The sequence below is a fragment of the Pocillopora damicornis genome, chromosome 1 (assembly GCF_964200805.1).
Source record: "Pocillopora damicornis chromosome 1, jaPocDami1.2, whole genome shotgun sequence".
In the NCBI taxonomy this organism is placed as follows: domain Eukaryota; kingdom Metazoa; phylum Cnidaria; class Anthozoa; order Scleractinia; family Pocilloporidae; genus Pocillopora; species Pocillopora damicornis.
In genome coordinates this window covers 20,686,536-20,709,242 of record NC_142670.1, presented here as the reverse complement: position 1 = coordinate 20,709,242, position 22,707 = coordinate 20,686,536, and the positions used below count along the sequence as shown (strand labels likewise).

General features: G+C 38.2%; 2 protein-coding genes across 2 annotated transcripts in view; one reads left to right on the top strand and one right to left on the bottom strand.

Annotated features, from left to right (window-relative positions):
• Positions 1-18,974, top strand: part of LOC113664116 (cytochrome P450 4C1) — a 31,626-nt gene extending 12,652 nt beyond the window's left edge. Inside the window, exons 2-14 of the mRNA XM_089203782.1 lie at positions 5,864-5,976; positions 6,517-6,589; positions 7,085-7,097; positions 7,526-7,646; positions 7,877-7,946; positions 13,955-14,024; positions 14,528-14,654; positions 14,988-15,188; positions 16,122-16,224; positions 16,511-16,578; positions 16,931-16,997; positions 17,529-17,708; positions 18,294-18,974. Coding sequence (XP_089059908.1) covers positions 5,864-5,976; positions 6,517-6,589; positions 7,085-7,097; positions 7,526-7,646; positions 7,877-7,946; positions 13,955-14,024; positions 14,528-14,654; positions 14,988-15,188; positions 16,122-16,224; positions 16,511-16,578; positions 16,931-16,997; positions 17,529-17,708; positions 18,294-18,451 — 1,364 coding nt within the window. The 3' untranslated portion in view covers positions 18,452-18,974. The remainder of the gene's footprint in view (positions 1-5,863; positions 5,977-6,516; positions 6,590-7,084; positions 7,098-7,525; positions 7,647-7,876; positions 7,947-13,954; positions 14,025-14,527; positions 14,655-14,987; positions 15,189-16,121; positions 16,225-16,510; positions 16,579-16,930; positions 16,998-17,528; positions 17,709-18,293) is intronic.
• On the bottom strand, positions 626-2,623 carry LOC149052694 (uncharacterized). The gene has a single exon (XM_089203866.1). It carries the CDS (start codon positions 2,477-2,479, stop codon positions 836-838), a length of 1,644 nt encoding a protein of 547 aa, XP_089059992.1. The 5' UTR covers positions 2,480-2,623; the 3' UTR covers positions 626-835.
• Positions 18,975-22,707: the final 3,733 nt, after the last annotated feature.

Here is a 22,707-nt window from a genome sequence, read left to right as displayed (position 1 = left end):
TGGGATCAGGGATTAAAAATTTGCGTAAAAATACGGGATCAGCGACGAAAAAATATACCTCGTTACGATCCTGTTTTAGGGTCGCCCCGTTGTCTTATAGGGAAAATTTTACGCCAGTAACTAACGGCGTAATTTCTTCCAGTCAGTTGTGTTTATATGTACGATTTTAAGCCGGTAACTAACGGTGTAATTTCTTCCAGTCGGTTGTCTTATATAGAAGATTTTACGCCGGTAACTAACGGCGTAATTTCTTCCAGTCGGTTGTGTTTATATGTACGATTTTAAGCCAGTAACTAACGGCGTAATTTCTTCCAGTCGGTTGTGTTTATATGGAAGATTTTACGCCTGTAACTAACGGCGTATTTTCTTCCAGTCGGTTGTCTTATATGGAAGATTTTACGCCCGTAACTAACGGCGTAATTTCTTCAAGTCGGTTTTCTTATATGTACGATCTTACGCCAGTAACTAACGGCGTAATTTCTTCCAGTCGGTGATTTATATATGTAAGATTTTACGCCAGTGACTAACGGCGTAATTTCTTCCAGTCGGTGATATATATATGTAAGATTTTACGCCGGTAACTAACGGCGTAATTTCCTCCAGTCGGTGATGTATATATATAGTTCGTGTAGTGTGATCGTCCGGGTGAGTGTAGTTCTGAAAAGAACTGTTGTTGGTGACTGACGTTTCGACTATCTGTGCGATAGTCATCTTCAGAGTCAAGTGAGGAGTAGTTGTCAGTCGATGATGTTATAAAGTCTGGTCTGTTGAACGTGATTGGTCTGTTTAGCCGTGATGTGATTGGCTGGAAGACTCGTGTAGAGTTTGTTAACAGTCATTGGTCGGTTTCGATCCGTCTGTTGTTTGTCGGTCTGTTTGTCGGTTTGTTCACGTCGTTAATGAGTCGTTTGTAAGGTGCTGGTAATTGTTGACATGTGTTGAGAGGCGTCTGTTCTAAGTTAGTGAACCAGCTTTCCAGAGTCAGTCGTTGAAAATAGTTTGTACTGTAGGTTAAACATTTAGCAGAGTCCCAGTCGATTCTGTGATTAGTTTGTCGGTGATGTTCAGAAATGTGATTGTTTACATCGCCATTTCTAGTTGCTCGTTTGTGTTCAGTTAGTCGCGTATTAAGGTTTCTACCAGTCTCACCAATGTAGGAGGCCTGGCAGTCGGAGCATTCGATCTTATAAATCGCTCCCTGTCTGTTGTTGGGTTCGTCTTTGTCTTTAACGTTGGTCAGCAAATGTCGTAAAGTAGTAATAGGCCTGTGAGCTACGCGAATGTTGTAAGGTTGTAGGATCCGCGCGATAGCCTCAGAAGTGCCTTTGATGTAGGGTATAGCAGCTGTAGTCGTGATAGATGTAGAGTCCCTGTTAGTTTCCGTAGTGTCGGTCACCCTGTGAGTGTTTCGTCTAATGAAGTCAGTGTTGTAGTTGTTTTTGTCAAAAACACGGTCAAGGTACTTGTTTTCGTCAGATAAACTGTCCGGTGTGTTGCAAACAAGTTGCGCTCGTCTTGTCAATTTCTTGATAGTCGTAGCTTTGTGGGAAGTCGGGTTGTAGGATGATTCGTCAAGAAGTCTGTCGGTATGCGTCGGTTTTCTGTATATTGTTGTTCGTAGTTCGTTGTTGTTTCGGCCTACCAAACAGTCGAGAAAAGGAAGCTTGCCGTCTTCTTCGATCTCACTGGTAAACTGAATGTCGGTGTTTTGTTCGTTAAGGTGATTGTGAAAAGCGTCAATTTCGTCTTTGTGTACGGCGGTAAATGTGTCGTCAACGTAGCGTAACCAAAGCGGTATGGTTTGTCGGCAAGTTGCAAGGGCGCGTTCCTCGATGTTTTGCATCACAATTTCTGCGACAACAACGGAGACCGGCGACCCCATAGCTGTTCCGTGCAACTGCTTGTAGTGTTTCCCGTTGTACTGAAAGTAAGTCGATGTAAGGCAGAGGTTTAGTAGGTCCATAATGTCTTCTGTCGGTAATGGTAGTGCATCAGTAGACTGTTGGATGGCGGTTTCAGTACACTGTAGAGCCAATTGAAGTGGAATACTGGTGAACAGTGATTTCACATCAAAAGACACAAGTTTGTAGTCGTCAGGTATCTGTACGTCTTTGATAGCGTCAATAAAGTTCTCAGTTGATTGTAGTTTACGTCTCGATTTGTCAGTCAGTGGTTGCAGTATCGTCGTAAGGTATTTCGACAGTTGGTACGTCGGGGACCCACAGAATGAGACTATAGGTCGCATAGGTATCCCAGGTTTGTGTAGATTCGGTAGTCCGTAAAGTTTAGGTGGTTGTGGTACAGAGCACCTCAGCCGGTAGTAGCGTTGAGTGTCAAAGACTTCAGTCTTTTTGAGCGTAAGTAGTTTGTTGTTGAGTTTGCGTTGTAGTGCTGGCGTCGGGTCACGTTTAAGTAATTCGTAAGTTTGTTTGTCGTTAACAAGTGCGTCCATTTTGTCATAGTAGTCAGTCTTGTCCATAACAACAGTAACACGTCCTTTGTCGGCTTGTAGTATAACAATGTTCTTGTCGTTTTTCAGTCGTTTCAGTGCTTGTTGTTCGTCTTTGGTTAAGTTGCTGTCAGTTATAGAGGCTGATTGTATCGTGGAAGCAATTCTACTTCTGATGTTGTCCTTGGCAGGTTCTGATAAACCTCGTTGACGAGAAAGAGCTGCCTCAACACTAGATACAATAGACTCGGTCGGTATACGTTTAGGCGTCACTGAGTGTTTCAGTCCGTAAGATAGTACTTGAGTCTCAGTCTTGTCTAAGGGACGGGAAGAGATGTTCCTGACCCAGTTGTCGTCGGTTCTTTGTCGTCTTTTGTCTTTGTTATGTTGAAGTCGCGTCAGTTTTTGTGGATGTTTGTCACGAGCTTGGTAACTCGTTTTGTCGGCTCTTCTGTCGGCAATAGCTGTGACTGTGTCGAGTAAGGTAGTCGATAACTGCTGTTTCAGTTTGTCAAGTAGTTGTTGTAATTTGTTATTGTAGTGGTTGAGTCTTCTGTGACGGCGTAATTTCTTCCAGTCGGCTGTCTTATATGTACGATTTTAAGCCAGTAACTAACGGCGTAATTTCTTCCAGTCGGTGATTTATATATGTAAGATTTTACGCCAGTAACTAACGGCGTAATTTCTTCCAGTCGGTGATTTATATATATGTAAGATCTTACGCCAGTAACTAACGGCGTAATTTCTTCCAGTCGGTTGTGTTTATATGGAAGATTTTACGCCAGTAACTAAGGGCGTAATTTCTTACAGTCTGTTGTCTTATATGGAAGATTTTACGCTAGTTACTAACGGCGTAATTTCTTCCAGTCGGTGATTTATATATGTAAGATTTTACGCCAGTAACTAACGGCGTAATTTCTTCCAGTCGGTGATGTATATATATGTAAGATTTTACGCCAGTAACTAACGGCGTAATTTCTTCCAGTCGGTGATATATATAATGTAAATTTTACGCCAGTAATATAATTTCGTTATATATTAATTTATTATGACTAATCTACCGACTGGGTTAGTGGCGTAAAATCTTACAGTATAGAGACTGTGTTAGTCGCATATTACGCCATTATATATATTCCCGTTGCATTCTCAGTTGACTAGAAAATACCATTTTTTCCTTTAAAAAGCCCATTTATAACTATTTTTATAAATCTTACTTTTGATTACAGTTTTTAAAGCTTGATGCTGAGTCTGTAAATAAAAGATTTGAAATTATTTGCAAGTGAATGCGTCAATAAATTGTTAAATTCAGGCCTGGGTCGCACCAGGGAAGTTTTGGTCAATTATCTGTTAAAAAAGGATTATTATCTGTCATCACAACACGTTTCCTTATGCGGTCAGTGTTCCTCAAATTTCTAAAATTTTGGAAATTCTGAGGAAGCTTCAAAGACACCGAAGTGTATGGTGGGGCAGGCAGATTTTGGGAAAAAAAACAAGACACTGATTCCGGAGCTGTCAACGCCAGTCACTTGACCCATATGTGACCTGCAGTTAAATTGTTGATGTTTTCCTTTTTACTATTTGCCATTTTCCTTTTTACCATGCGCTGGGATCATTCCCAATGCAAAATTTTCCTCCTTTTCACTCTACACTGGCTGAGATCTGATCAAGCGGGACCCATGGGAATTTTGTCTAATAGATTCAGTAGTTATTATTCGAACATATTTAATAGTTCAGCAAGTGTGGTTTGTGACACTAATAGCCCGACCAACTCCAGGTCAGCTGAAGGTTTGAAAGAAAAAGATGATAGCCAAGCTGAAAAGCAGAAAAAAACAATATAACAAATGACAGCAAGAAGAATGGAGGGTTCTAGTAAGCCTATGGGTCGGGTCTATGTAAATGCCACCGTCGTCTAAGAAAAGCAACATTCAGGATTTACATGTATTCATTTATCCATCTCTAATACAGGGTGAAAAAGACAAACATTTGTTGTTGTTGCACGTTAATAATTTGTAGAAATAGAATGGCAAAAGCAAAGCAAAAAGCCTTATTTGGGTTCATGTTTATCGATGCCCAATACATGCCAGAAATGAAATCTGATCAACTGTGTTTATTTTGACCTATCTACGTATTTCGGCAGTGCAACCCAAAAATTGTGTCACATTTTTCAGCGCTTCTGCTTTTGGTTTCAACTTTTTGAAAATTTTTTGGCCGCGTAATTTTTGGTTTGGGGTTGGGCTGTAGTGCGACATGGACCTTCGCAAAGACATTTAACTTATGCACACCAGGCGTGATCTGTTTGTACAGGTCATCCCTTGAGTTGCTTGCAATATGGAATAAACAAACACGAATAATTTTTTTCTTAAAGCAACATAATTGCCCAGCCCTTTGGGCAAATGCAACTTGTACAATATTTAAGAAACAAGAACACTAATGGGGAGCCCGGTTTCCGCCGTAATTGCTGACCTGTACATGGAAGCTTTTGAATAACAAACCCTAGCAACCGCCCAAGAACCACCGAAGATATGGAAGCGCTATGTAGATGATATGTTCATCATCATGAAACAGAATAATGTGGATAATTTCCTGAGCTACCTCAACCAACAACACCTGTCTATCCGCTTCACCATGGAAACTGAGAATGACAACAAGATCACCTCTCTCGACACCCTCGTAACAAGGGAACCAGATGGTAAACTACACACAAGTGTATATAGAAAGCCCACACATACTGACCAGTACCTCATGTATGATACACACCATCCAAAATCAATAAAACGCGGTATTGTCAAATGTTTACATGATCGGGCTGAACGCATCATTACTAAGACATCAGGAACAGCCCAGGAGAAAAAACATTTATCCACAGTTCTTGTTGCCAATGGCTACCCTTCATCTTGCTTGCAACCCAAACAATATAAACAGGGACAACGGAGCCGAAATACCAGAAGCGTGGATGCTGACAGTTAGAAAACATTAAAGCCAGGGATGTACGGCAAATCAGCGAATGCCTGAGGAAACCATGTTACACAGAGACAATAGCCGGATCAAAATGCACCAATAACAGCGGACCACCATGATGCATAATGCTGTGCTGGAACCAGTCGACCCCATCGCCTGAAGAAGACTTGCAGTAAGCAGTCGAAACGTCAGGATCTACATCTAGTGACTTTGTTATAAGACTACAGAACAAAATTTATATTATCAAATTGTAAGTGCATATTAATTCTTAATTTCATGAATAATGTCATTATTACCTCATTGAATAATATCTATGAGAAAAAATTTTGGAAAGCTTTTCATATTTATGCACAAGCAAATGAAGAGTGCACATCACATGCAGAAAGTGTGATTTGACCGTAGATGTGTTTTCTTACTGTAACTCCTTAATTTTTCAGTTTTTGTTTTAATTGATAGATCTTGTGACGCAGATGTTCCAGTGGGTGTGCGAGTATCCCAATGGAATGTTTTGTGTGTGGCTTGGGCCAACATACCCTTTTATCTTCTTGTACAAACCTGAACTGGTGGAGGTTAGTGAGTTTGATATATTTTATTTCTTGTCACATACTCATGTAACTGAAGGGAAATTATTTAAACCACACAAAATAAAAATGCAGAAAACAATGTTTATGCAGTATCATGTAAATGTAGTATTATGGCAATTTTTTTTGGAAGGGTTACAAGACTTTTTATGAAAAAAAAAACTAAATAGAAAGAGGCAAATTTTATGAGAAGGAAACAAGAGTGTAAGTGATTGACGCAATGCACACCTTTTTCTCACTCTCACCAAAGACCATAACAGGAATACTGTCTTTAAGATAAAATGCAGAATTACAGGACGGGTGTAGCTGTATGACCACCAAAAACATAGTTTTCTTAGTGATTTCTGCCATGCAACCAAGGAGGTTGCAGCCTTAATGTCATTGATCTGACAGACAAATAGGCCATGTTTGTGTGTGATTGATTAATGTTCTGCAAAATCTCTTTCATTCTGATCTTACTTGATGTTAATTGCATTTTAAATTTATTTGGTTTTGTTTTTACATCTAAAGTACTGCCTTAATTTTTAGGTTGTTTTGCATAGCTCCAAACATGTCAGCAAGTCTGCAGATTATGATTTTTTACATCCTTGGTTAGGAACCGGTCAGTTTAAACAATTTAAATTTCAGATTACATTTTACATCACTGATTTGGTTGAACATTGTATAATTCTCAGTTGGGTACTCTGTCCAAGCTGGCCTCACTTTAAACCTTGTCTTGGTCAGTTTGGTCTCAAATTGCCTCAAAGGCTTGTTCTCAATTTGCATGTTGGTTTCATGAACTAATTTAGAAGCATGTGGAAATACTTTTTTTTAGTGTGAAAATTTTCTGATGACTATACCAAGATGATGATTATAAGTGCTGCAGCACTCTCAGATACACATCTACTTCACCATGGTCATGTCACAGTCCAGAGCCACTTTCTAGTTCTTGCATTTTATAATCTGAAAGTCTAGACATAAGATAAACAGGAAGTGCTGCGATCTTTGTCTTTGTCCTTGTCTAGCAGATGTTTATCAGTGTCATCTCATTTTATTTTCTTTTCTATTACATAAATGTTGTGATTTACTATGGATCATTGATGTTGTATTAACCAAGGCCTGCTGACCAGGTGGGGTACATTTTACATACCAACTTACCATGAAATGGTAGAAGAGTTTAGATGATAGCCATACGCAGAAGCCTGGGCTGGGTTGTTTTACTAAGCTTCGTGATGTTCATTAAAACACATATGTAAATGTACATGTATTGCATGTTCCATGGTTTAATATGATTTTGAGCTTGAAAGACAGTTTCCTCTGTTCCATAAATTTTCTGTAAATCCTAAAACATGTTTTCTGCTTTAAAAAAAAAACAAAAACAACAAAAAGTTTTAATTAAACCATGTGTAATGGCTTGCTACCTTTTGAAAATTGAATGGACAAGTCCCCCTCTTGTCACTTCACTGATAAAAGAAGAAAGGGAAAACATTGTCATTAATTCCTTTCATTTAATAAATGAAATATTCTGCATGTGCTTGAACCTGTTATTATATTTTAGTGATGGATTAAAATGGAAGACAAGACGAAGGTTGATCACTCCAACATTTCACTTCAGCATTTTGAATACCTTCCTACAAGTTTTTGAAGAACAATCGAAAATTCTGGTTTCAAACCTTGAGGTAACAGTTTAAAAAAATCTACATTACACTGCATACCATAGATAGTTGACAGGTTTTCAAACATGCAAGCGTGCACAATGCAGTTTATGCTAATTAAATGGAAATAAAACATAATAATCATAGTGCTTCATGTTAAGAGACAAAAGTATCCTCTCGGAAGATGCAAGAGAAGTAAAAAAGACAAAATGACTGAATTAGATTTTTTGTTTCTTTCTCATAAAACTGTGTAGAAAAAGGTCAAGACAGGAACTTTCAACATAATGCCATACATTACTCGGTGTACTCTGGATATTATATGTAGTAAGTACTTTGCACTATTCAGTCACAGACTAAAATTTGATGATGTTCGTGTTTGTTCTTGCATTTGATTATATTCCTTCTTTTCTCCTACAGTAGATGTATGTCTATGTTAGCATACCCTTGTGAACTGAATTCCCAGTTTCTGGGAATTCCCATGAATTCTCAAAAATTCTCAACTATGCAAATAACCCTTGCAAACTGAATTCCCAGTTTTCTGGGAATTCCTAGGCATTCTTAAAAATTCTCAACTATGCAAATATGTTCTGATTTGAAAAGCTTGGAATTACTGAGAATTTCTGGGAAAGGAAGACTCCAGTTTTATAAGGACTTGGAATTCCTAGGAATTCTCAGCTATACAAACTACCTGTAATTTAAGAAGGGTGAGATTCTTGGGAATTTCTGGGAATTGCAAACATTTGGCATGCAGATAAGACAGAGGTAGTCAATGTTCCCTTTGAGAAAAACACCTTTTAAATGACTTCTTTAATTTACTTTATTTGAATCTCTGATCTGAAAATATTTTTAAAACAAGACTTGTTAGTAGTCAGAGAAGTACAAACCGAGTTTACTTTCATAACTTAATTTCTTAAATGTCCTAATCACTGGATCTCCCAACAAATATTACTTCTTTTTATTTTTAGTGCGAAATAAAAGTCCGTCTTTATATACAAATGAAAAGTGCAAGTCACACTTCAATAATAACAGCTCTAAAGTTTACTTGTTGTTCTTCTCTGTCTGTCAGCTATCAACAAAATTGTTTTATACTTCGGACAGTGCATAACCATTTGTGGACCAGAGTTCCAACGCACCTCTGTAATCGCATATAGTTACTTCTGTCTCTTGTACACTCTACACTGTTGTCACCACTGCTTTAAGTTCAGTGGAAACGACTGACTGAGGAATCAATATGGCGGTGTTGGAACGTGTTGTTGAACGCTTGCTACGGTCAGGCGTTGTTGATCTAGGTACTGGTACACTGTGATCATTTATGTATCTCTTATACTTCCTACTGTGGTATCCTTCTTTTATAAAAATGAGAGTAAAAGATGATTTGTAATCGCTTTTAAAATTATGATTGGCTTGTGTCATTTCTCACCTTTGCCATGAACACAACTCAAGTGGGTTTTGAGTCTTTGTTTCCTCGACAACTTTCGGCCACAAATCGTGCATTTGTATTACGATCGACTCTTGTCGATTATTTCTACATAGAGTGAGCTCACATCATTATTTATATCACCGTCAGAACATGGGTCCAAAGTATCCTTCGTCCAGGAGCAGAGAACCAGTCGGAGAAGTCAGAATAAAGTTGTGCGCTTCTCTTTACATTGCAATCGGCAAGCCAGCCGATTCACTTTGCTAGCCAATGACAAGTCCTAAAAGTGATCGGAAACAAAGAAGACTCCAATTGGTGCTCATCTTTGAAAGTACTTTTTATCGCTTGATCGCTCGTGTGTTAAGTTATTTCGTTTCTCAACTGTTTTGCTTAGTATAACATTTCTAAAGATAGGTTTTATTGTGGTTCAATGGGAAAACGAGGACAGCGTGAGTGTTGTAAAAGAAAAGAAAGTCGCCGTGGAGTTAAAAGAAGGGACAACAGTTGACATATCGACTGGTACAAACAAGGGTCGAGTGGCTATTTATAAAGCTACGATTTTGAAAGTTTGTGGTGAGTAAAAATTGCGATATTCGTTACGTGATCAAAATCTTATCAAGAATAGATGTAACGGCTTGAATTAAGCTTACATAACGCTCGGCACAACTGAAACTAGAATAATTCTGAGAATCGAATCGGTCACTTGCATCCGCAGTTTCTTAGGCTTATGCTTTACAATAAAATAAATCTATCAGTAAGGTTTCAAGATTACTTTAGTCACGTTTGGGAACATTCAAGATTCATAATACAAACTGTTATTAAACAAATCTTATTACGTAAAAAAAGCCCTCCTTGTTAAAAACAAAATAATATATTCAGCCCTTTTTTAGTAAAATCTATGGGAGAGATGTAATAACTCCAATATAAAAGTCATTCAGTATAACAGAGATTTCCCAATTTGAGAATCCAATGAATGCCCTTTTCCTTATAGCTATCTAAGGCCTGGTCTGAGCTTTTAATATATATATTTATATATATTTTTATTTTCAAATTCAGATGTCATGCACCCTGATTGCGTTGCATCATGGTCGTAAAACGAAAAATAAGTCATTTGCATCCTGTCGTGGTCAAGTGAACATCTCTGGTAGCGTGAATAAACGTGGAATTTAATGGAAATTCACTGTCTGTTGCCGTTCCTTCGAAAGTTAAAAGTGTTTGCGGGCCTGTGCGACTCCTGTTATTCCTCTGTGACAAATTCGTTGTTAGGAGGCAATTCAGATTCAGAAAGAATCGAAACTGCAGTCTTGCCCGAGAATCTATTTGTTACGGTGACAAAATATTATTAATGATTGACAATGATCACAAACAATGTAATTGACACTTTTAATCGTTTCATATATCAAGTTAATTAGGTTTCAGTTCAGTTAAGTTCATACACGTGTTTGCTAACCAGTTTTATAGAAGTTACACCGAATGATCAAGTTAACGGGAAACCGGCGACAGAAATAAGTTTCAATTAGTTTAGGTTGTACTGTCGGTTTATTATCCACTTTTATAATCGGTGTCGTAAATACCCGAATGTTTCATAATTACATTGCTTAATTGTATGTTTCAAATCGAATAATTCCTTCAAATAAAATTGTTGATCATACGATTGATGGTTTCCCGGCGTTTTGTGTCAATTATCCAACGGTCCACAATTCATTTGGCAGCAGTTTCACACACAGCCGATGGCTGTTTAAATAATATCAGATTCGCGAGTTATTTAACGGGGAATCGTCGAATTGACATGCAAACGCATTCCAAAGAGGCAGCGACCCTCTAATACACGAACTATACGGGATTCGCGAAAGGAGAAGCCTTACACCTCCTAAGACCAAATTCGTCACGCTCAACGTTTAATAAAAACGTACAGAGTTTCAAATATGCTTAAAGAATAGAGAATACCTAGAATAAGGTTTTGAAAAACGTATCTCTGGAGTTATATTCTGCGGAGAGACTGATACTTAAAAAAAAAAGGATAGCGCGCAGACATGAAAATATTACCTTTTGTAACACAATCTCATCCAGCTTTGCCAAACCTCAAGAACATACAGAAGGGGAAATGACACCCTAAAACTAACCCTTAATATCACATCGTAAACGGAAGTCATAAAAGGATATCCTAGTAGCAGCTAAGCTCTCAGGTTAGAAGATTTAAAAGCGTAAGCGAATGGCAGGAGTCGCACAAGCAATCAACACAATCACCTACCTCTTGCTTTCCGGCTTACCCGGTGTGTCGCCGAGCGCATTGTGGAGTTATTCATTGGTCAAGTGATTCCGTTCATGGCTCAAATTCAACTGCCCTTCATTCAATGATCAAGATAGTAGATTTACCATACAACACTCGCGATAAGTTAATTTCCTTTTACTTTGGAAAGTAGATTTACAACTCAATTGAGTATATAATAGTAACGCTGTGTAACGCAACAATAAGCCTTTTCTCGGCCATAATCGGTCTCAAACACCCGCACTTAAAATGCGAGAAACACGTGTACCGTTGGAGAGCGTTCGATCAAAGCTGTTAAAGAAGGATCAAAGCAGCCATCCAAATCTTTGAAAGGCTCCAAACTACGACGTACATCAAATTTTACCTTCTTGAAATCCGGTCTCAAATTACATACAAAAAAACAGTGATCGCGTTTGTCCTTGAGAACCATAGAATACGCGACAAATACTAACAAAAAATACTTTTACACATTCAGAATAAGTCAAATTACATTTACCCATGGTGAAAGGAAAAAGAAACGGCCTAACTTTTACGGAATGTTCAGTCAAAATCTGCTGAATTCTGCTGCTTTCACCGCCATATTGAAAATGAGGCTACCACAATGCAACGCAATCAGAGTGCGCACACCGCCTGGATGTCATGGAATCCAGATACACAGATACAAAATGGTCAAGCTTCTTGTAGACAACCTCGTTCAAGGCCAACTCATTGTGAGCCCAGGGAAAAAAAGGCAAAACAGCAGCTTAGTTTGCAATTTAGGATAACTTCATTCTAATTTATTGTTACAGTTACAACAAGATTTTAATTAAAAAATCATTTCTATTGAACTATAATTAAACCCTTCACTCCCAAGAGTGCTTGGTTTTCAAATATAATTTAACATGTTGTATTTTATGGAAAAGAATCAACAGATTTTATTCACAATTTGTGTCAAACCAAATTTAATGATTGATTAGGACTATTTTATATGAATAGCGGTAATTGAGGATTAATTAATTGATGAAGTTTTCAAGAAAAGAAAAATCAAATTTTATCCTATTATTACGACATGTTGATGTTAATAATTTATCAAAGATATTTTACACGTAAACCTTAATTAAGCTTGTAAATAAATTTCATTGAATACTTGAATTTTAGCTGGGATTTTTTAATGTTAGTATTTATTTTATATAAGTAGCCTCAAATTATTGCTTAAAATTCCCAGTAATTCTTAAACATTCCTAGAAATTCCTAGGAACTTTTAAGATTTACAGCTTTTCAGGGAAAGTTATTGGTGCTCTGAGTTGGAATTCCTCGGAATTCTAAGTCCTGTTGGCTATAAACTTGAAATTTCTGGGAATTTCTAGGAATTTCTAGGTTTTTAGAACCAGAGTTGTTATGGCTGGGAATTCCCAGTCCGAATTTACCGTGAAAATTCACACCATTTATTCCTAGGAATTCCAAAATCTATTTTGCAAGGGTTAAACCCCTAGCCCTGTCTGTACTCAGTATTGCTCAGAGATGCTTGTTGCTATTATTTTACATCTGTACAAATATATAACATGGAACTTCAATCTTAATAGAGCTCTTTTTGATTAAGTATCATAATAAAGCAAAACCAACATAATGTGATCACAGCAGCTAATCAGAAGAAACTAAAACACTCCATAGAGCCAATAAAAATTCAAAGGATGAAAAGCCAGTTGCCCTAAGCACTGGAAAACGTGAGTGACCAAATTGTGGCTGGTTTAAGTTTGCATCTGATTTGTGGAGAGACAGGATGGGGCAAGTTCCCTGGACCAATAACATAGTGAAGAAAAGCGAAACCAATGCAATCCAAGATATTTTTAAGACTCAATTGAAAAATGTTCAAAAAATGTATCTACTAAATCAGTTTTGGTACAAATTCAATGTGAATTGCACCAGTTTCAAGTCCTATTAATAAACTTCACCCTTTACACTTTAGCATCAGTATGCATATTCTCCATACTGTTCTCTTAACAGCTCCCATGTCACTGACAAGGAGAATTTGGTTGACAATCAGAACTTACTCTGATCGCATTCATAACTATATTTCCATGGCTTTGATGTTTGAGTCAGCAGTGATATTGTTACAAGAAACAAGATTCTTTTCAATTTTAAGGGTTAAAGGGTGAGAGAATCTGGACATGGGCTATCTTGTAGCAAAGTTAGGGTGTCACAATTTACATATGACACAAGCCACAATGAACCACATCTCACAATAAGTTACAAGTCGCAATAAGTCAAAAGTCAATTGTTCCGGCGAACGCTTGGTCATTAACATTAACACCGTCCGTTGGGACGGCCGAACAAAACACTGCATGCTAGAATTTAAGTCTTAACTTAAAATTAATATTCGAGTCGGTCGTGTTAGTCAGTTAGTTGTCGTTCAGTAGTCGTAGAGTTCGGACAAAAAAACAGTATGTTTAGTCGCTGCGTTTTCGTTTTCGAATTTTGTAATAGTTGTTGCATTTATCGTCGAAACATCAATCGCCTCAATACATATGATATATACATAGTACATGTACATGTATGTATCTCTGTGGACCTGTAATTTGTCCATTGCTTTCAACCTGACTCTGGCAAGATTTGTTTTCAAGCACTCACATGATGATTTGAAATCCTGTCTTACTTCGCTTTTAACAGTTACCTCCATGGACTCCTCACCAAATGCACAGGGAGATGCTAGTTCTCCATATGTCGAGGCAGTTGGAAGGTAACTGTTTCTAACTCAAATGAAGACGAATTTAGTCCATTGAGTTTTAATTGTCAAGGGCATTTGTTATGGAAAATTGTTATACTGTAATACCTTAGCAAAGAAAACTTGTCAACCATAATTTTCAGTGAAAACTTTTCCCACAAAAGTATCACCGCATGAAATACTGGTGTCCCGAGGAATTTCCTCCTCAAATTATCCACATTGCCAAATTTCGCTTTTGAGAAATATTTATTTCCTTAGATTTTATGTTCAAACCCTGGCAGTCCAAAAAAGGATGTTCAATTTCTTTTTGCGTAGATGCTCTGTTATAGTCAAACTTGTAGAGAATTTCTTTGCACTGTAAACATTGTTTCATGTTGCCTTTCCTTTTAATCTTAAATCGCTATTTTTTTTCCATAATGTTAGGGTAAAGTATGGGAGATCTAACTTCTTAGCCTCCACTGTAGATAAACAGAAGGCTAACGTTGATGTTTGATATTAAACCGATGAATTAATTCTAGGATAACTGAGTTGATTCAGAAGCGACAGAGGTCTCCATGGCTCTGGCCTGACATTGTTTACTTTTTGACGCCATCAGGGAGGGAACACAATCATTGTCTTAAAATTCTTCATGGTTTTACCAACGAGGTGCGAGTTCCAATGCGTAAAATATTCTCCTATGCTTAAAGATTTAGTTAATTATGTTAAGGTAGTTTTGTTTTTCAAGATGGACATAGTCCTCTACCTGCTACTTGTCTGATTCGTAAGGGAAAACCAAACAAAACAAAACATAAACAACGAAAACAGTAACTGAGAAGTTGAAAACAAAGTCAAACAACAACTGAAAGAAAATAGAGAAATTTCACAATCAGGCCATGAAAGTTTTCGTAACAAAAAAACAGTTAGTGAAGCTTTTTAAAGCGTCTTCAATTCTACTGATTTAACGGTGGTGTCTCTGTGGTTACGACGCAAAACCACCAGATCATCGATGAGCGAATCGCCGACAGAGCAGCCAAAAAAAATGACCCACAATCCGAAGAAAATGACACTGAGCAGAGAGAACAAGGTAAATTTAAAAGGAAGAGGCGTTTAGCTTTCCTTGATTTGTTACTGGAGGCCTATGACAAAGGAGAGATATTACGAGAGGGCATCAGAGAAGAAGTGGATACGTTCATGTTTGAGGTTAGTGTCGCTTTAAAACCAGTTTCCGGAGGAAGTTGGTACCTTGTCGTAGTCCATACTTGAATAATCCTTGTCCGCTGTACGTCCACCCAGTTGTGGCTAAACACCCCTCCTAAGGTGATTCCTCAGAAGTAAAGGTTTTGGAACGATGTTTTTGAAACTCTCTTTGAATGTTCCCTACTTATGTCTGTTTCGAGAACTACAGTAACAAAGATAGGTCATTTTGCTTATTCTTCGTACATTGATTGGATTTATGTTCTAAAGAGTTATGATTTATCCACAACTTCTCTAAAGTGTTTTGTGAACATCTAGTTTCGACGTGGATGATCGACCTACGCGCCTTTTTATGTCCAGTGAGCTTGCCAGCAAGAAAAGACGCCATGTCAATGTTGTCAATTACGCCTAATTACGTGATGTTTTGCGCAGTAAAGGATGCGCAGTGCAGTATTTAGGAATCATCAAATTCCACATTTGCTGAACCAATGAATTAACTTACAATGAACCCATCTGCTGCCCCAGGCAGTTTGTCAGCTTGTCTTGAAATTTTTCCTGTACCTATTTAAACTCTCATCGAATGAGGGTTAATGTCAGTGATGGTGTAGTTTAAGTTCATTATCCATCCCTTGTCCTGTCTCCAACTTAGATCGTTCTGAGACTTAAATACAGCGTGCTTTTGGTTTTTCAAGTTGACCAACGCGGTTGTATATCAGTCAGCTGGTGGTAATTCAAATCTCAAGTTCCCAGTCTAAGTCTTATTTTGTAACAAGAGCTATTTTTTGTGGTTACAATGTGTTTTAGCCTGAAAAAATTATTACTGGCAAACTCCAAGTGAGGGAATTTGATAACAATCCGGGCGTTTCTGGGGAGCAGGTTAGTGTGATACTCTGGTAACCCAATCCTGGAGCTATATGAAATTATCTTTGTTATTTGTAGGGCCACGACACCACAGCCGCTGGACTAACGTGGGCTCTCTACCTGCTCGCTCGCCATCCTCATATACAGCAGCAAGTCCACGAAGAAGTAGATAAATTTTTCGGTGAGTGTCTCGCCCACGGTGTTCAAGGGCATTTTGCACAGACTCCTTTCTGCCGATTTGTTTTCGTGTTGTTTACAAGAACAACAAAGTACAAACTAAGTTATGATATCCATGCAATGGAGAAGATTTTTTCATGCTCCATCTTGATTTTTCTTCCCAATGCACTGTACGCGACTTTGTTAATACTGGCGTCCGAATGAACGCTGTTTTGTTTACTTATTCGTGAGTGATTCAAACTCCACGATTAGATAATGACTACAATAACTATGATATTCAAACATTTTAGAACAGCGGCCAGAAACCCTCACGGGAGAGGATCTGAAGGATTTGCGTTACTTGGAATGTGTTGTTAAGGTATGATACTACAACGTTATATTTTTGTGGCTCACATTTTAACACCATACATATAGGGGTAGGGACGGAGAACGTATATTAGGAAAGTGGTAAAGTGGTTATTTGAGGTTCGGCTCAGTTTGGGTTAAACAAGTTTTCAAGGCTATAAAGACTTTTTTTTACATGAATGTGATAGAACTACAACTACTACTACAACTACAACTACACCCGCCATCTATGAGCACTTTTCATTCTATAATTTAACTTTGTAAGTAGATGGTGTTCGCTACCTAACTGCTACATGTTGATCTACTCTTCTCAATGTGGTAATTTACAAACTGAGTGCATCTAAATACTACACTCTTTGGCTTAGGAGGCCCTGCGCATGTTCCCATCTGTGCCCTTCATTGCAAGGAGGACGACTGAAGACTGTCACCTGGGTATGTATCTACGTCCATGGGAGGGTTGGTTAGGAGTTAGCAGCACAGTCCTGAGATAATAAGTTGTCAACGTATATTTATTCGGTTTCTTGTTCGTTTGCCTTTGTTTCCCGTTTTTGTGCCCTGTCTTGTTTTCGTTTTGTTTTGGTATGTTTCTTTTTTTCTGTTTTTTGTTCGTTTGTTTTATTTGTGTAGCTTTGTTTTTTTCAGTGTTTCGATACGTGGTAATTTGTGTTGCTATTGTTTTGTTTGTTTGTTTATTTGATGGTCGGTTGTTATATTTGGAGAATAACGTGGGTAAGTTTCTAAAGAAACTGGTACTGCGTCGGTGGGGGAGTGTAACAAGATCATTTGGCTTTATTTATTTATTTATGTTGTTGTTGGAAAACAGCGACGAATACCGTTATCATAGATGTGTTCTTAATGATGACGTGACAATGGTGTTTGTGCTAACCTTATTTTGTAAAGTTCTCGGGGAGACTTAAATCTGTTCGAAAAACGTAGAGTAAAACACGCCCACTTGCCTTGCAGATGGTTACCTGGCTCCAAAAGGTACTGCTATTGGAGTTTGTACAATCGGACTCCACAGAAACCCAAAGGTGTGGGAAGCGCCGCTCGAGTTTAACCCGGATCGTTTTCTTCCTGAGAACAGCCAAGGACGCCATCCATATGCATTTGTTCCTTTCTCTGCTGGGCCACGGAACTGTATCGGTAGGTTTTGTTAGGTTTTATGCATGGAAAGCTTAAACCTGGGCCTAAATTTAGGTAGCGAGGCAGGCAGAAACGAAATAGTGAAAGCGTTTGTTACACCATGGAAGCTGAAAAAAGCGCGACTAATGACAATGACAAAATTCTGTCGCAAAGACAAAGATTATCACAAAAATGTTCTGTGATTCCTTGCAGCGAGCTGACTCCGCAATTTGTCTCCTTGACTTTTTGTTTGTTGTTTTTATTGTTGAAGCAGCGTGTTGTAACACAGGTATTCCCAGCTCATGTTCTGAGAAGAGGGAAAAATGATCATCCACTTATTCCTTGAAACGTCAGGGTGTTTTTTGCTTCTAAAGTGACTTTTTAGATTACTAGTTTCTTGGTATTGCTTGGAATCGTTTAGAATCTGAAGATGTGAAAAGTTGTTTGTAGGACCCTTTTATGATACTTGAATTGACCCAGCAGAAGCTCAAAAAAAGAGATATTGCTCGTTCAGTCATTTTTTTGTTTTGTTTTGTTTTCTTTTTCTTTTTTCCACTGCCCTATCTTATTTTATCTGTTAACCTGTCTTTTGTCCTTACCTTATAGGTCAGCGGTTTGCTCTTCAAGAGGAGAAACTTGTCTTGGCTCACGTGTTGCGTAGTTTTACCCTCGACTCCACTCAGACCTTTGATGAACTCCAGACATGCGGAGAAATTATAACCAGACCAAAGAATGGAATATTCGTCTCTTTAGCCAAACGATGATAAGATATATATGTTAATTGCCGGCTGGAAGGTCCGTATAGTGAAAAACTGTGACCGAGGTCACAGTTTTTCACCACACGGATCGACCCTTAGCCGGTAAATAACATATTTTTTTTTTCAAACTTGACGAAATTCTTTCCGAAAGAACCCGAATGATTTAGGGCTGTAAATACGGCAAGATCTTCCATAAACTGAACAATTTTTGAGCGAGTAAATGGTAGTTAAAATAGAGGTGATGCAAATTAAAGAGAGGTGATTTAAAAGGCTTCCAAACAAACTTTGAAACATTATTTTTACAAGTATCTGTCACAATCTGACACCTGTCAATTAGAGAGCGCGTAAGAAGAAAAACAGCGTAAGAAGACTTGAAAAACAACGGAACTAGTTTGGCAAGGACTGTCACGACAATGTTTACTTCAAAAACAGTCAATGATCTAACGGAAAGTATTATTCACTCTCATCGACGATCCATTCATGTACGAAGATTTACCTCTGTTCATTAAATAAACGGCAGGGAAAGTAATTGTGAGTAAATTCATTTTTTTTTATTTTGAAGTTGCGGCAGTTTGCTCGTTTGTTTGCTGCAATGGCGTGTGTAAACCTGGTCTTTCCTCCACAAAAACTAAATTCGAATGGCACACCAACGAGACACGAGGATGAAATGCGGCCTTTTCTCGATAAATTCCTTCAGTTTCTGTTGTGCAATTTACGGTACAAATCTCCAAATTGAACGGACTTGGAAAGACTCACTGAGAGCGTATATTTGTTGTAGAACTGAAATTAAAACTTCGCTCGTTTAGTACAAACAAATTGTTTGAAATAGTTCAGATATTAAACGAATGAAAGTTCCATCGTTCAGTTTAACTGAAACCAAATATCTCACGTTTTAACTTTCTAGGTGCTTTCTGTGAACGATTGAAATTAACTGCAGACGGTTTTTAGGCCGTTTCTCAATCAACATAATGACACTATTGCTTATATATACAAATTCATTCTGAAACAAATGTTTTTCTGTCAACCAAAGTGATTTGAGAGGGAGAAAGGAGAGGATTTATAAGTCATTTATCGGCTTGAGGTAGTGACCGACGTGTTTGCTTAAAAACACTGCCCAGCCGGAAAAACGAGATATATTTATGAAAAATGATAACGAAAGTTGGGATGTACTCGGCGACTCACGAAAGCGTTACCGTGGCCCGTGGGCAGACTCAGGAAAATACTGACCGAGTAAAGAACCAATCAGATTGCAGGATTCGTTACCGTGCCCTCTAAAACAAAAAAAAAATGGAGGATATCACATGGCCGCGCAGAGATAGGCAGTTTTTATACTAGAGACGCATTATCCGTCTGGACGAACTTGGGCAAACATTTGTAGTTCGTCCGGTTATGCGTCTCTCGTGTAAAGACGGGCACAAGACGCATTATACGTCTAGACGAAATTTCATTTGAAATGCGTCTTGAACGACGCACTTCGAAAGGTAGTTCGTCTGGACGCATAATGCGTCTTTGTGTGTAAAGACGGGCAACGGACGAATAACGTTAAGAAATGAGACCGTGTCGGAAAAAAGCCAGCGGTTATCCGCCCAAGAAAGCAACATGGCGGAGTCAAGTGCAAAAGAGCGAAGTCGACCATGGACAGAAACAGAGCTCAAGTACTTCGCCCTTGTTCTGGCAGACGAAACAAACGAGTTTGCTTACAAACTGGACACGCTTGCGTTGAAGAAGACTGCAAACAAACCTGTCTTCGAGGATATAAAGAAAGCCTTTGAGGAGCACATATCCTCCGAAGAATTTAAAGAAGAAAATGACAGAGAACATCGTCAGTCTAAATCGAAAAAGGCTTTAATTCATCTGAGAATTGATGTTGAAAAGCTTCGAGTGAAATTTAATTGGATAAAAAAACAATGGCGTAAATACACGGATCGCATCAAGAAAGGTAGTGGTAAGTCACCAATTGAAGAGCCTGACTGGTACAAAATCATAAATCCAATTTTTTCGGACACCCACGGTAACCTGGAAATTGCTTCCAAAGCAAGAGATGTTTTGTCTCATGAGAATTCAGACACAGACAGTGACGAAGAGCAGACAGAAACAAGTCATAGCAGTTATCAGGAAGATGATGGTGAGGAAGAGTTAACCTCCGCAAGTGAGAGTGGAACCGAAGGTGTTAAAAGGAAAGTTTTAAAAAATTCATTGGACGTAAAACCATTAGGTCGTAACAAACGAGTAAGAAGTCAGTCCCAGGCCATAAATGAGATCGCAAAGAGTTTTCACGCACTTGGAGAATCACAGCAAAAGCGTTGTGAAAAGATGATGGAAGCAGACAAAGAAAGGCATGCTGAATTTCTTGCTTTTCAGAAAGAGCAAGCCGAATTGAATAGGCAGCATGAGCTAAAGATGCTTCAAATCATCATGAAATATTCAAATCCTCCACCCCAAGGAGCACAGCAGCATCTCCAACAACAAACAATGCCTGTGCAGCCTCTTGTACCTTATTACAATCCAATGCCATATAGCCATACCCCTCCAACCAATCAAGTGGCAAGTGGTAGCCAAGATAGCCACATTTTAGACATGGATAGCCAGAATGATCAAAGATCCATGCGTTGGTATTAGCAAGAGTTCCATTAAGGGTGGGGGACTCATGTTTATGGAGGAGTTGGTGGGGGACTCATGTTTATGGAGGAGTTGGTGGTGGACTCATGTTTATGGAGGAGTTGGTGGGGGACTCATGTTTATGGAGGAGTTGGTGGTGGACTCTTCTTTTCTATAGACAGGGTCATCTATCACACTTATCTTTATTGAGCAATACTGTGAATTTAAGGGGGCATGAGCTTCCCTCTTGCGTTTTGAAACCTCAGACATGTTATTACAGGCAGTTGTGTTTACTTGTAATCCATTTAATGTCAGTTGTGATAAAGGTACCAAAATGTAACCAGTGATCCAGACACTAACATCATTACTGTTCTGTAATTGAAACAAACCATTGTTACAAAGTTTAACGGAACTACAACTTTATAACACTTCTATAGAATTGGATGTATTGGTTAGGGACTGGTCACTATTTATGTAAAGGGTGGGTGAGGGAATTTTTTTTAAGCAATAAGTTTTATTCTTGACCCACCCCTGAAAATTTTTCATTTACTTTTTGACTCACCCCTCAAATAAATGTTATTTTTTAGGCTATGACTCCCCCCCCCCGCCCCAGTATGCCCTCTATGAGGATGAGGTTAACAAGAAGTTCCAACAAAAAATAAACAAGAAAACAGCAGCAAAAATACTTGTTATTCTTTGAAACCAAGGCTGTTTTGCTTTGGACTGTCATGAATTGGTTGGAAATACCATTGAAAGACTTGAAATGATGTAAAAACTTATGTCAAGTAGGTAAAAATACCAGTTCAAGTCTTTCATCATAATATTTCAAGCCAATAATTCATATCAGACTGTTAAGCAGTCTCAAGCTTTTAACCAACCTCGGTTTTTGGGAATGACAATTAAGTATTTCTTTTGTGCTGTTTTTGTTTAGTTGATATAAGAACTTCATGTTCATTTTTGTTGTTGTTGTTTGTCCTCCTATTTTTGCCTTAATACATGTCATTTTATACTGCCTTCAAGAATAATCCATCCCCTTTCATATAAAAAAATAAACCTGACCCCCCTCCCTATGATTTTGTCCTACTCCCCCCTTTTTACCAGTTTATCTAGTTGTTTGGTTGCTTTAGCATAGAGTATTTTACTTCCAGATTACTTAAAATAACTTGAAATAGCAGTAATTTTTACACTAATGGATGAAAGGAAAGCAAAACTTCTGGTTCATACTTAATGTATCAACAAATATTATTTCCTATATCTATTGTGAAGGGAAAATGTTTGAAAAATATTTTGAATATCAAATTTGAATCTATTTACATGTAACAAAACCTGTTTTCCATCAAATCTGCTAAGGATCAAGTAAAGTTCAGTTTCTCAGTTTTTGCCTTTGTTATTAATTTGAATACAGAATCAAGGGGCTACATTTCTTTCCTCTCTGATATCCCACAACAAATTGGCAACGGCTTCTCTTGTTGTATTTCCATCATCAGCTTGGGCATCTCCATTTCGAATCAGATTGAGTTAATTGACCTGAAGTCTCCACCTGGGGTTACAGGGATCACTTCGGTGGATGCAAAGATTATGGAGAGCAATGCAGGTCATGATGATGAGGGAAATGTTGTCTAAATGACATTCTGTCTTTTTGTAGAGAATTCTCCACCGCCCCT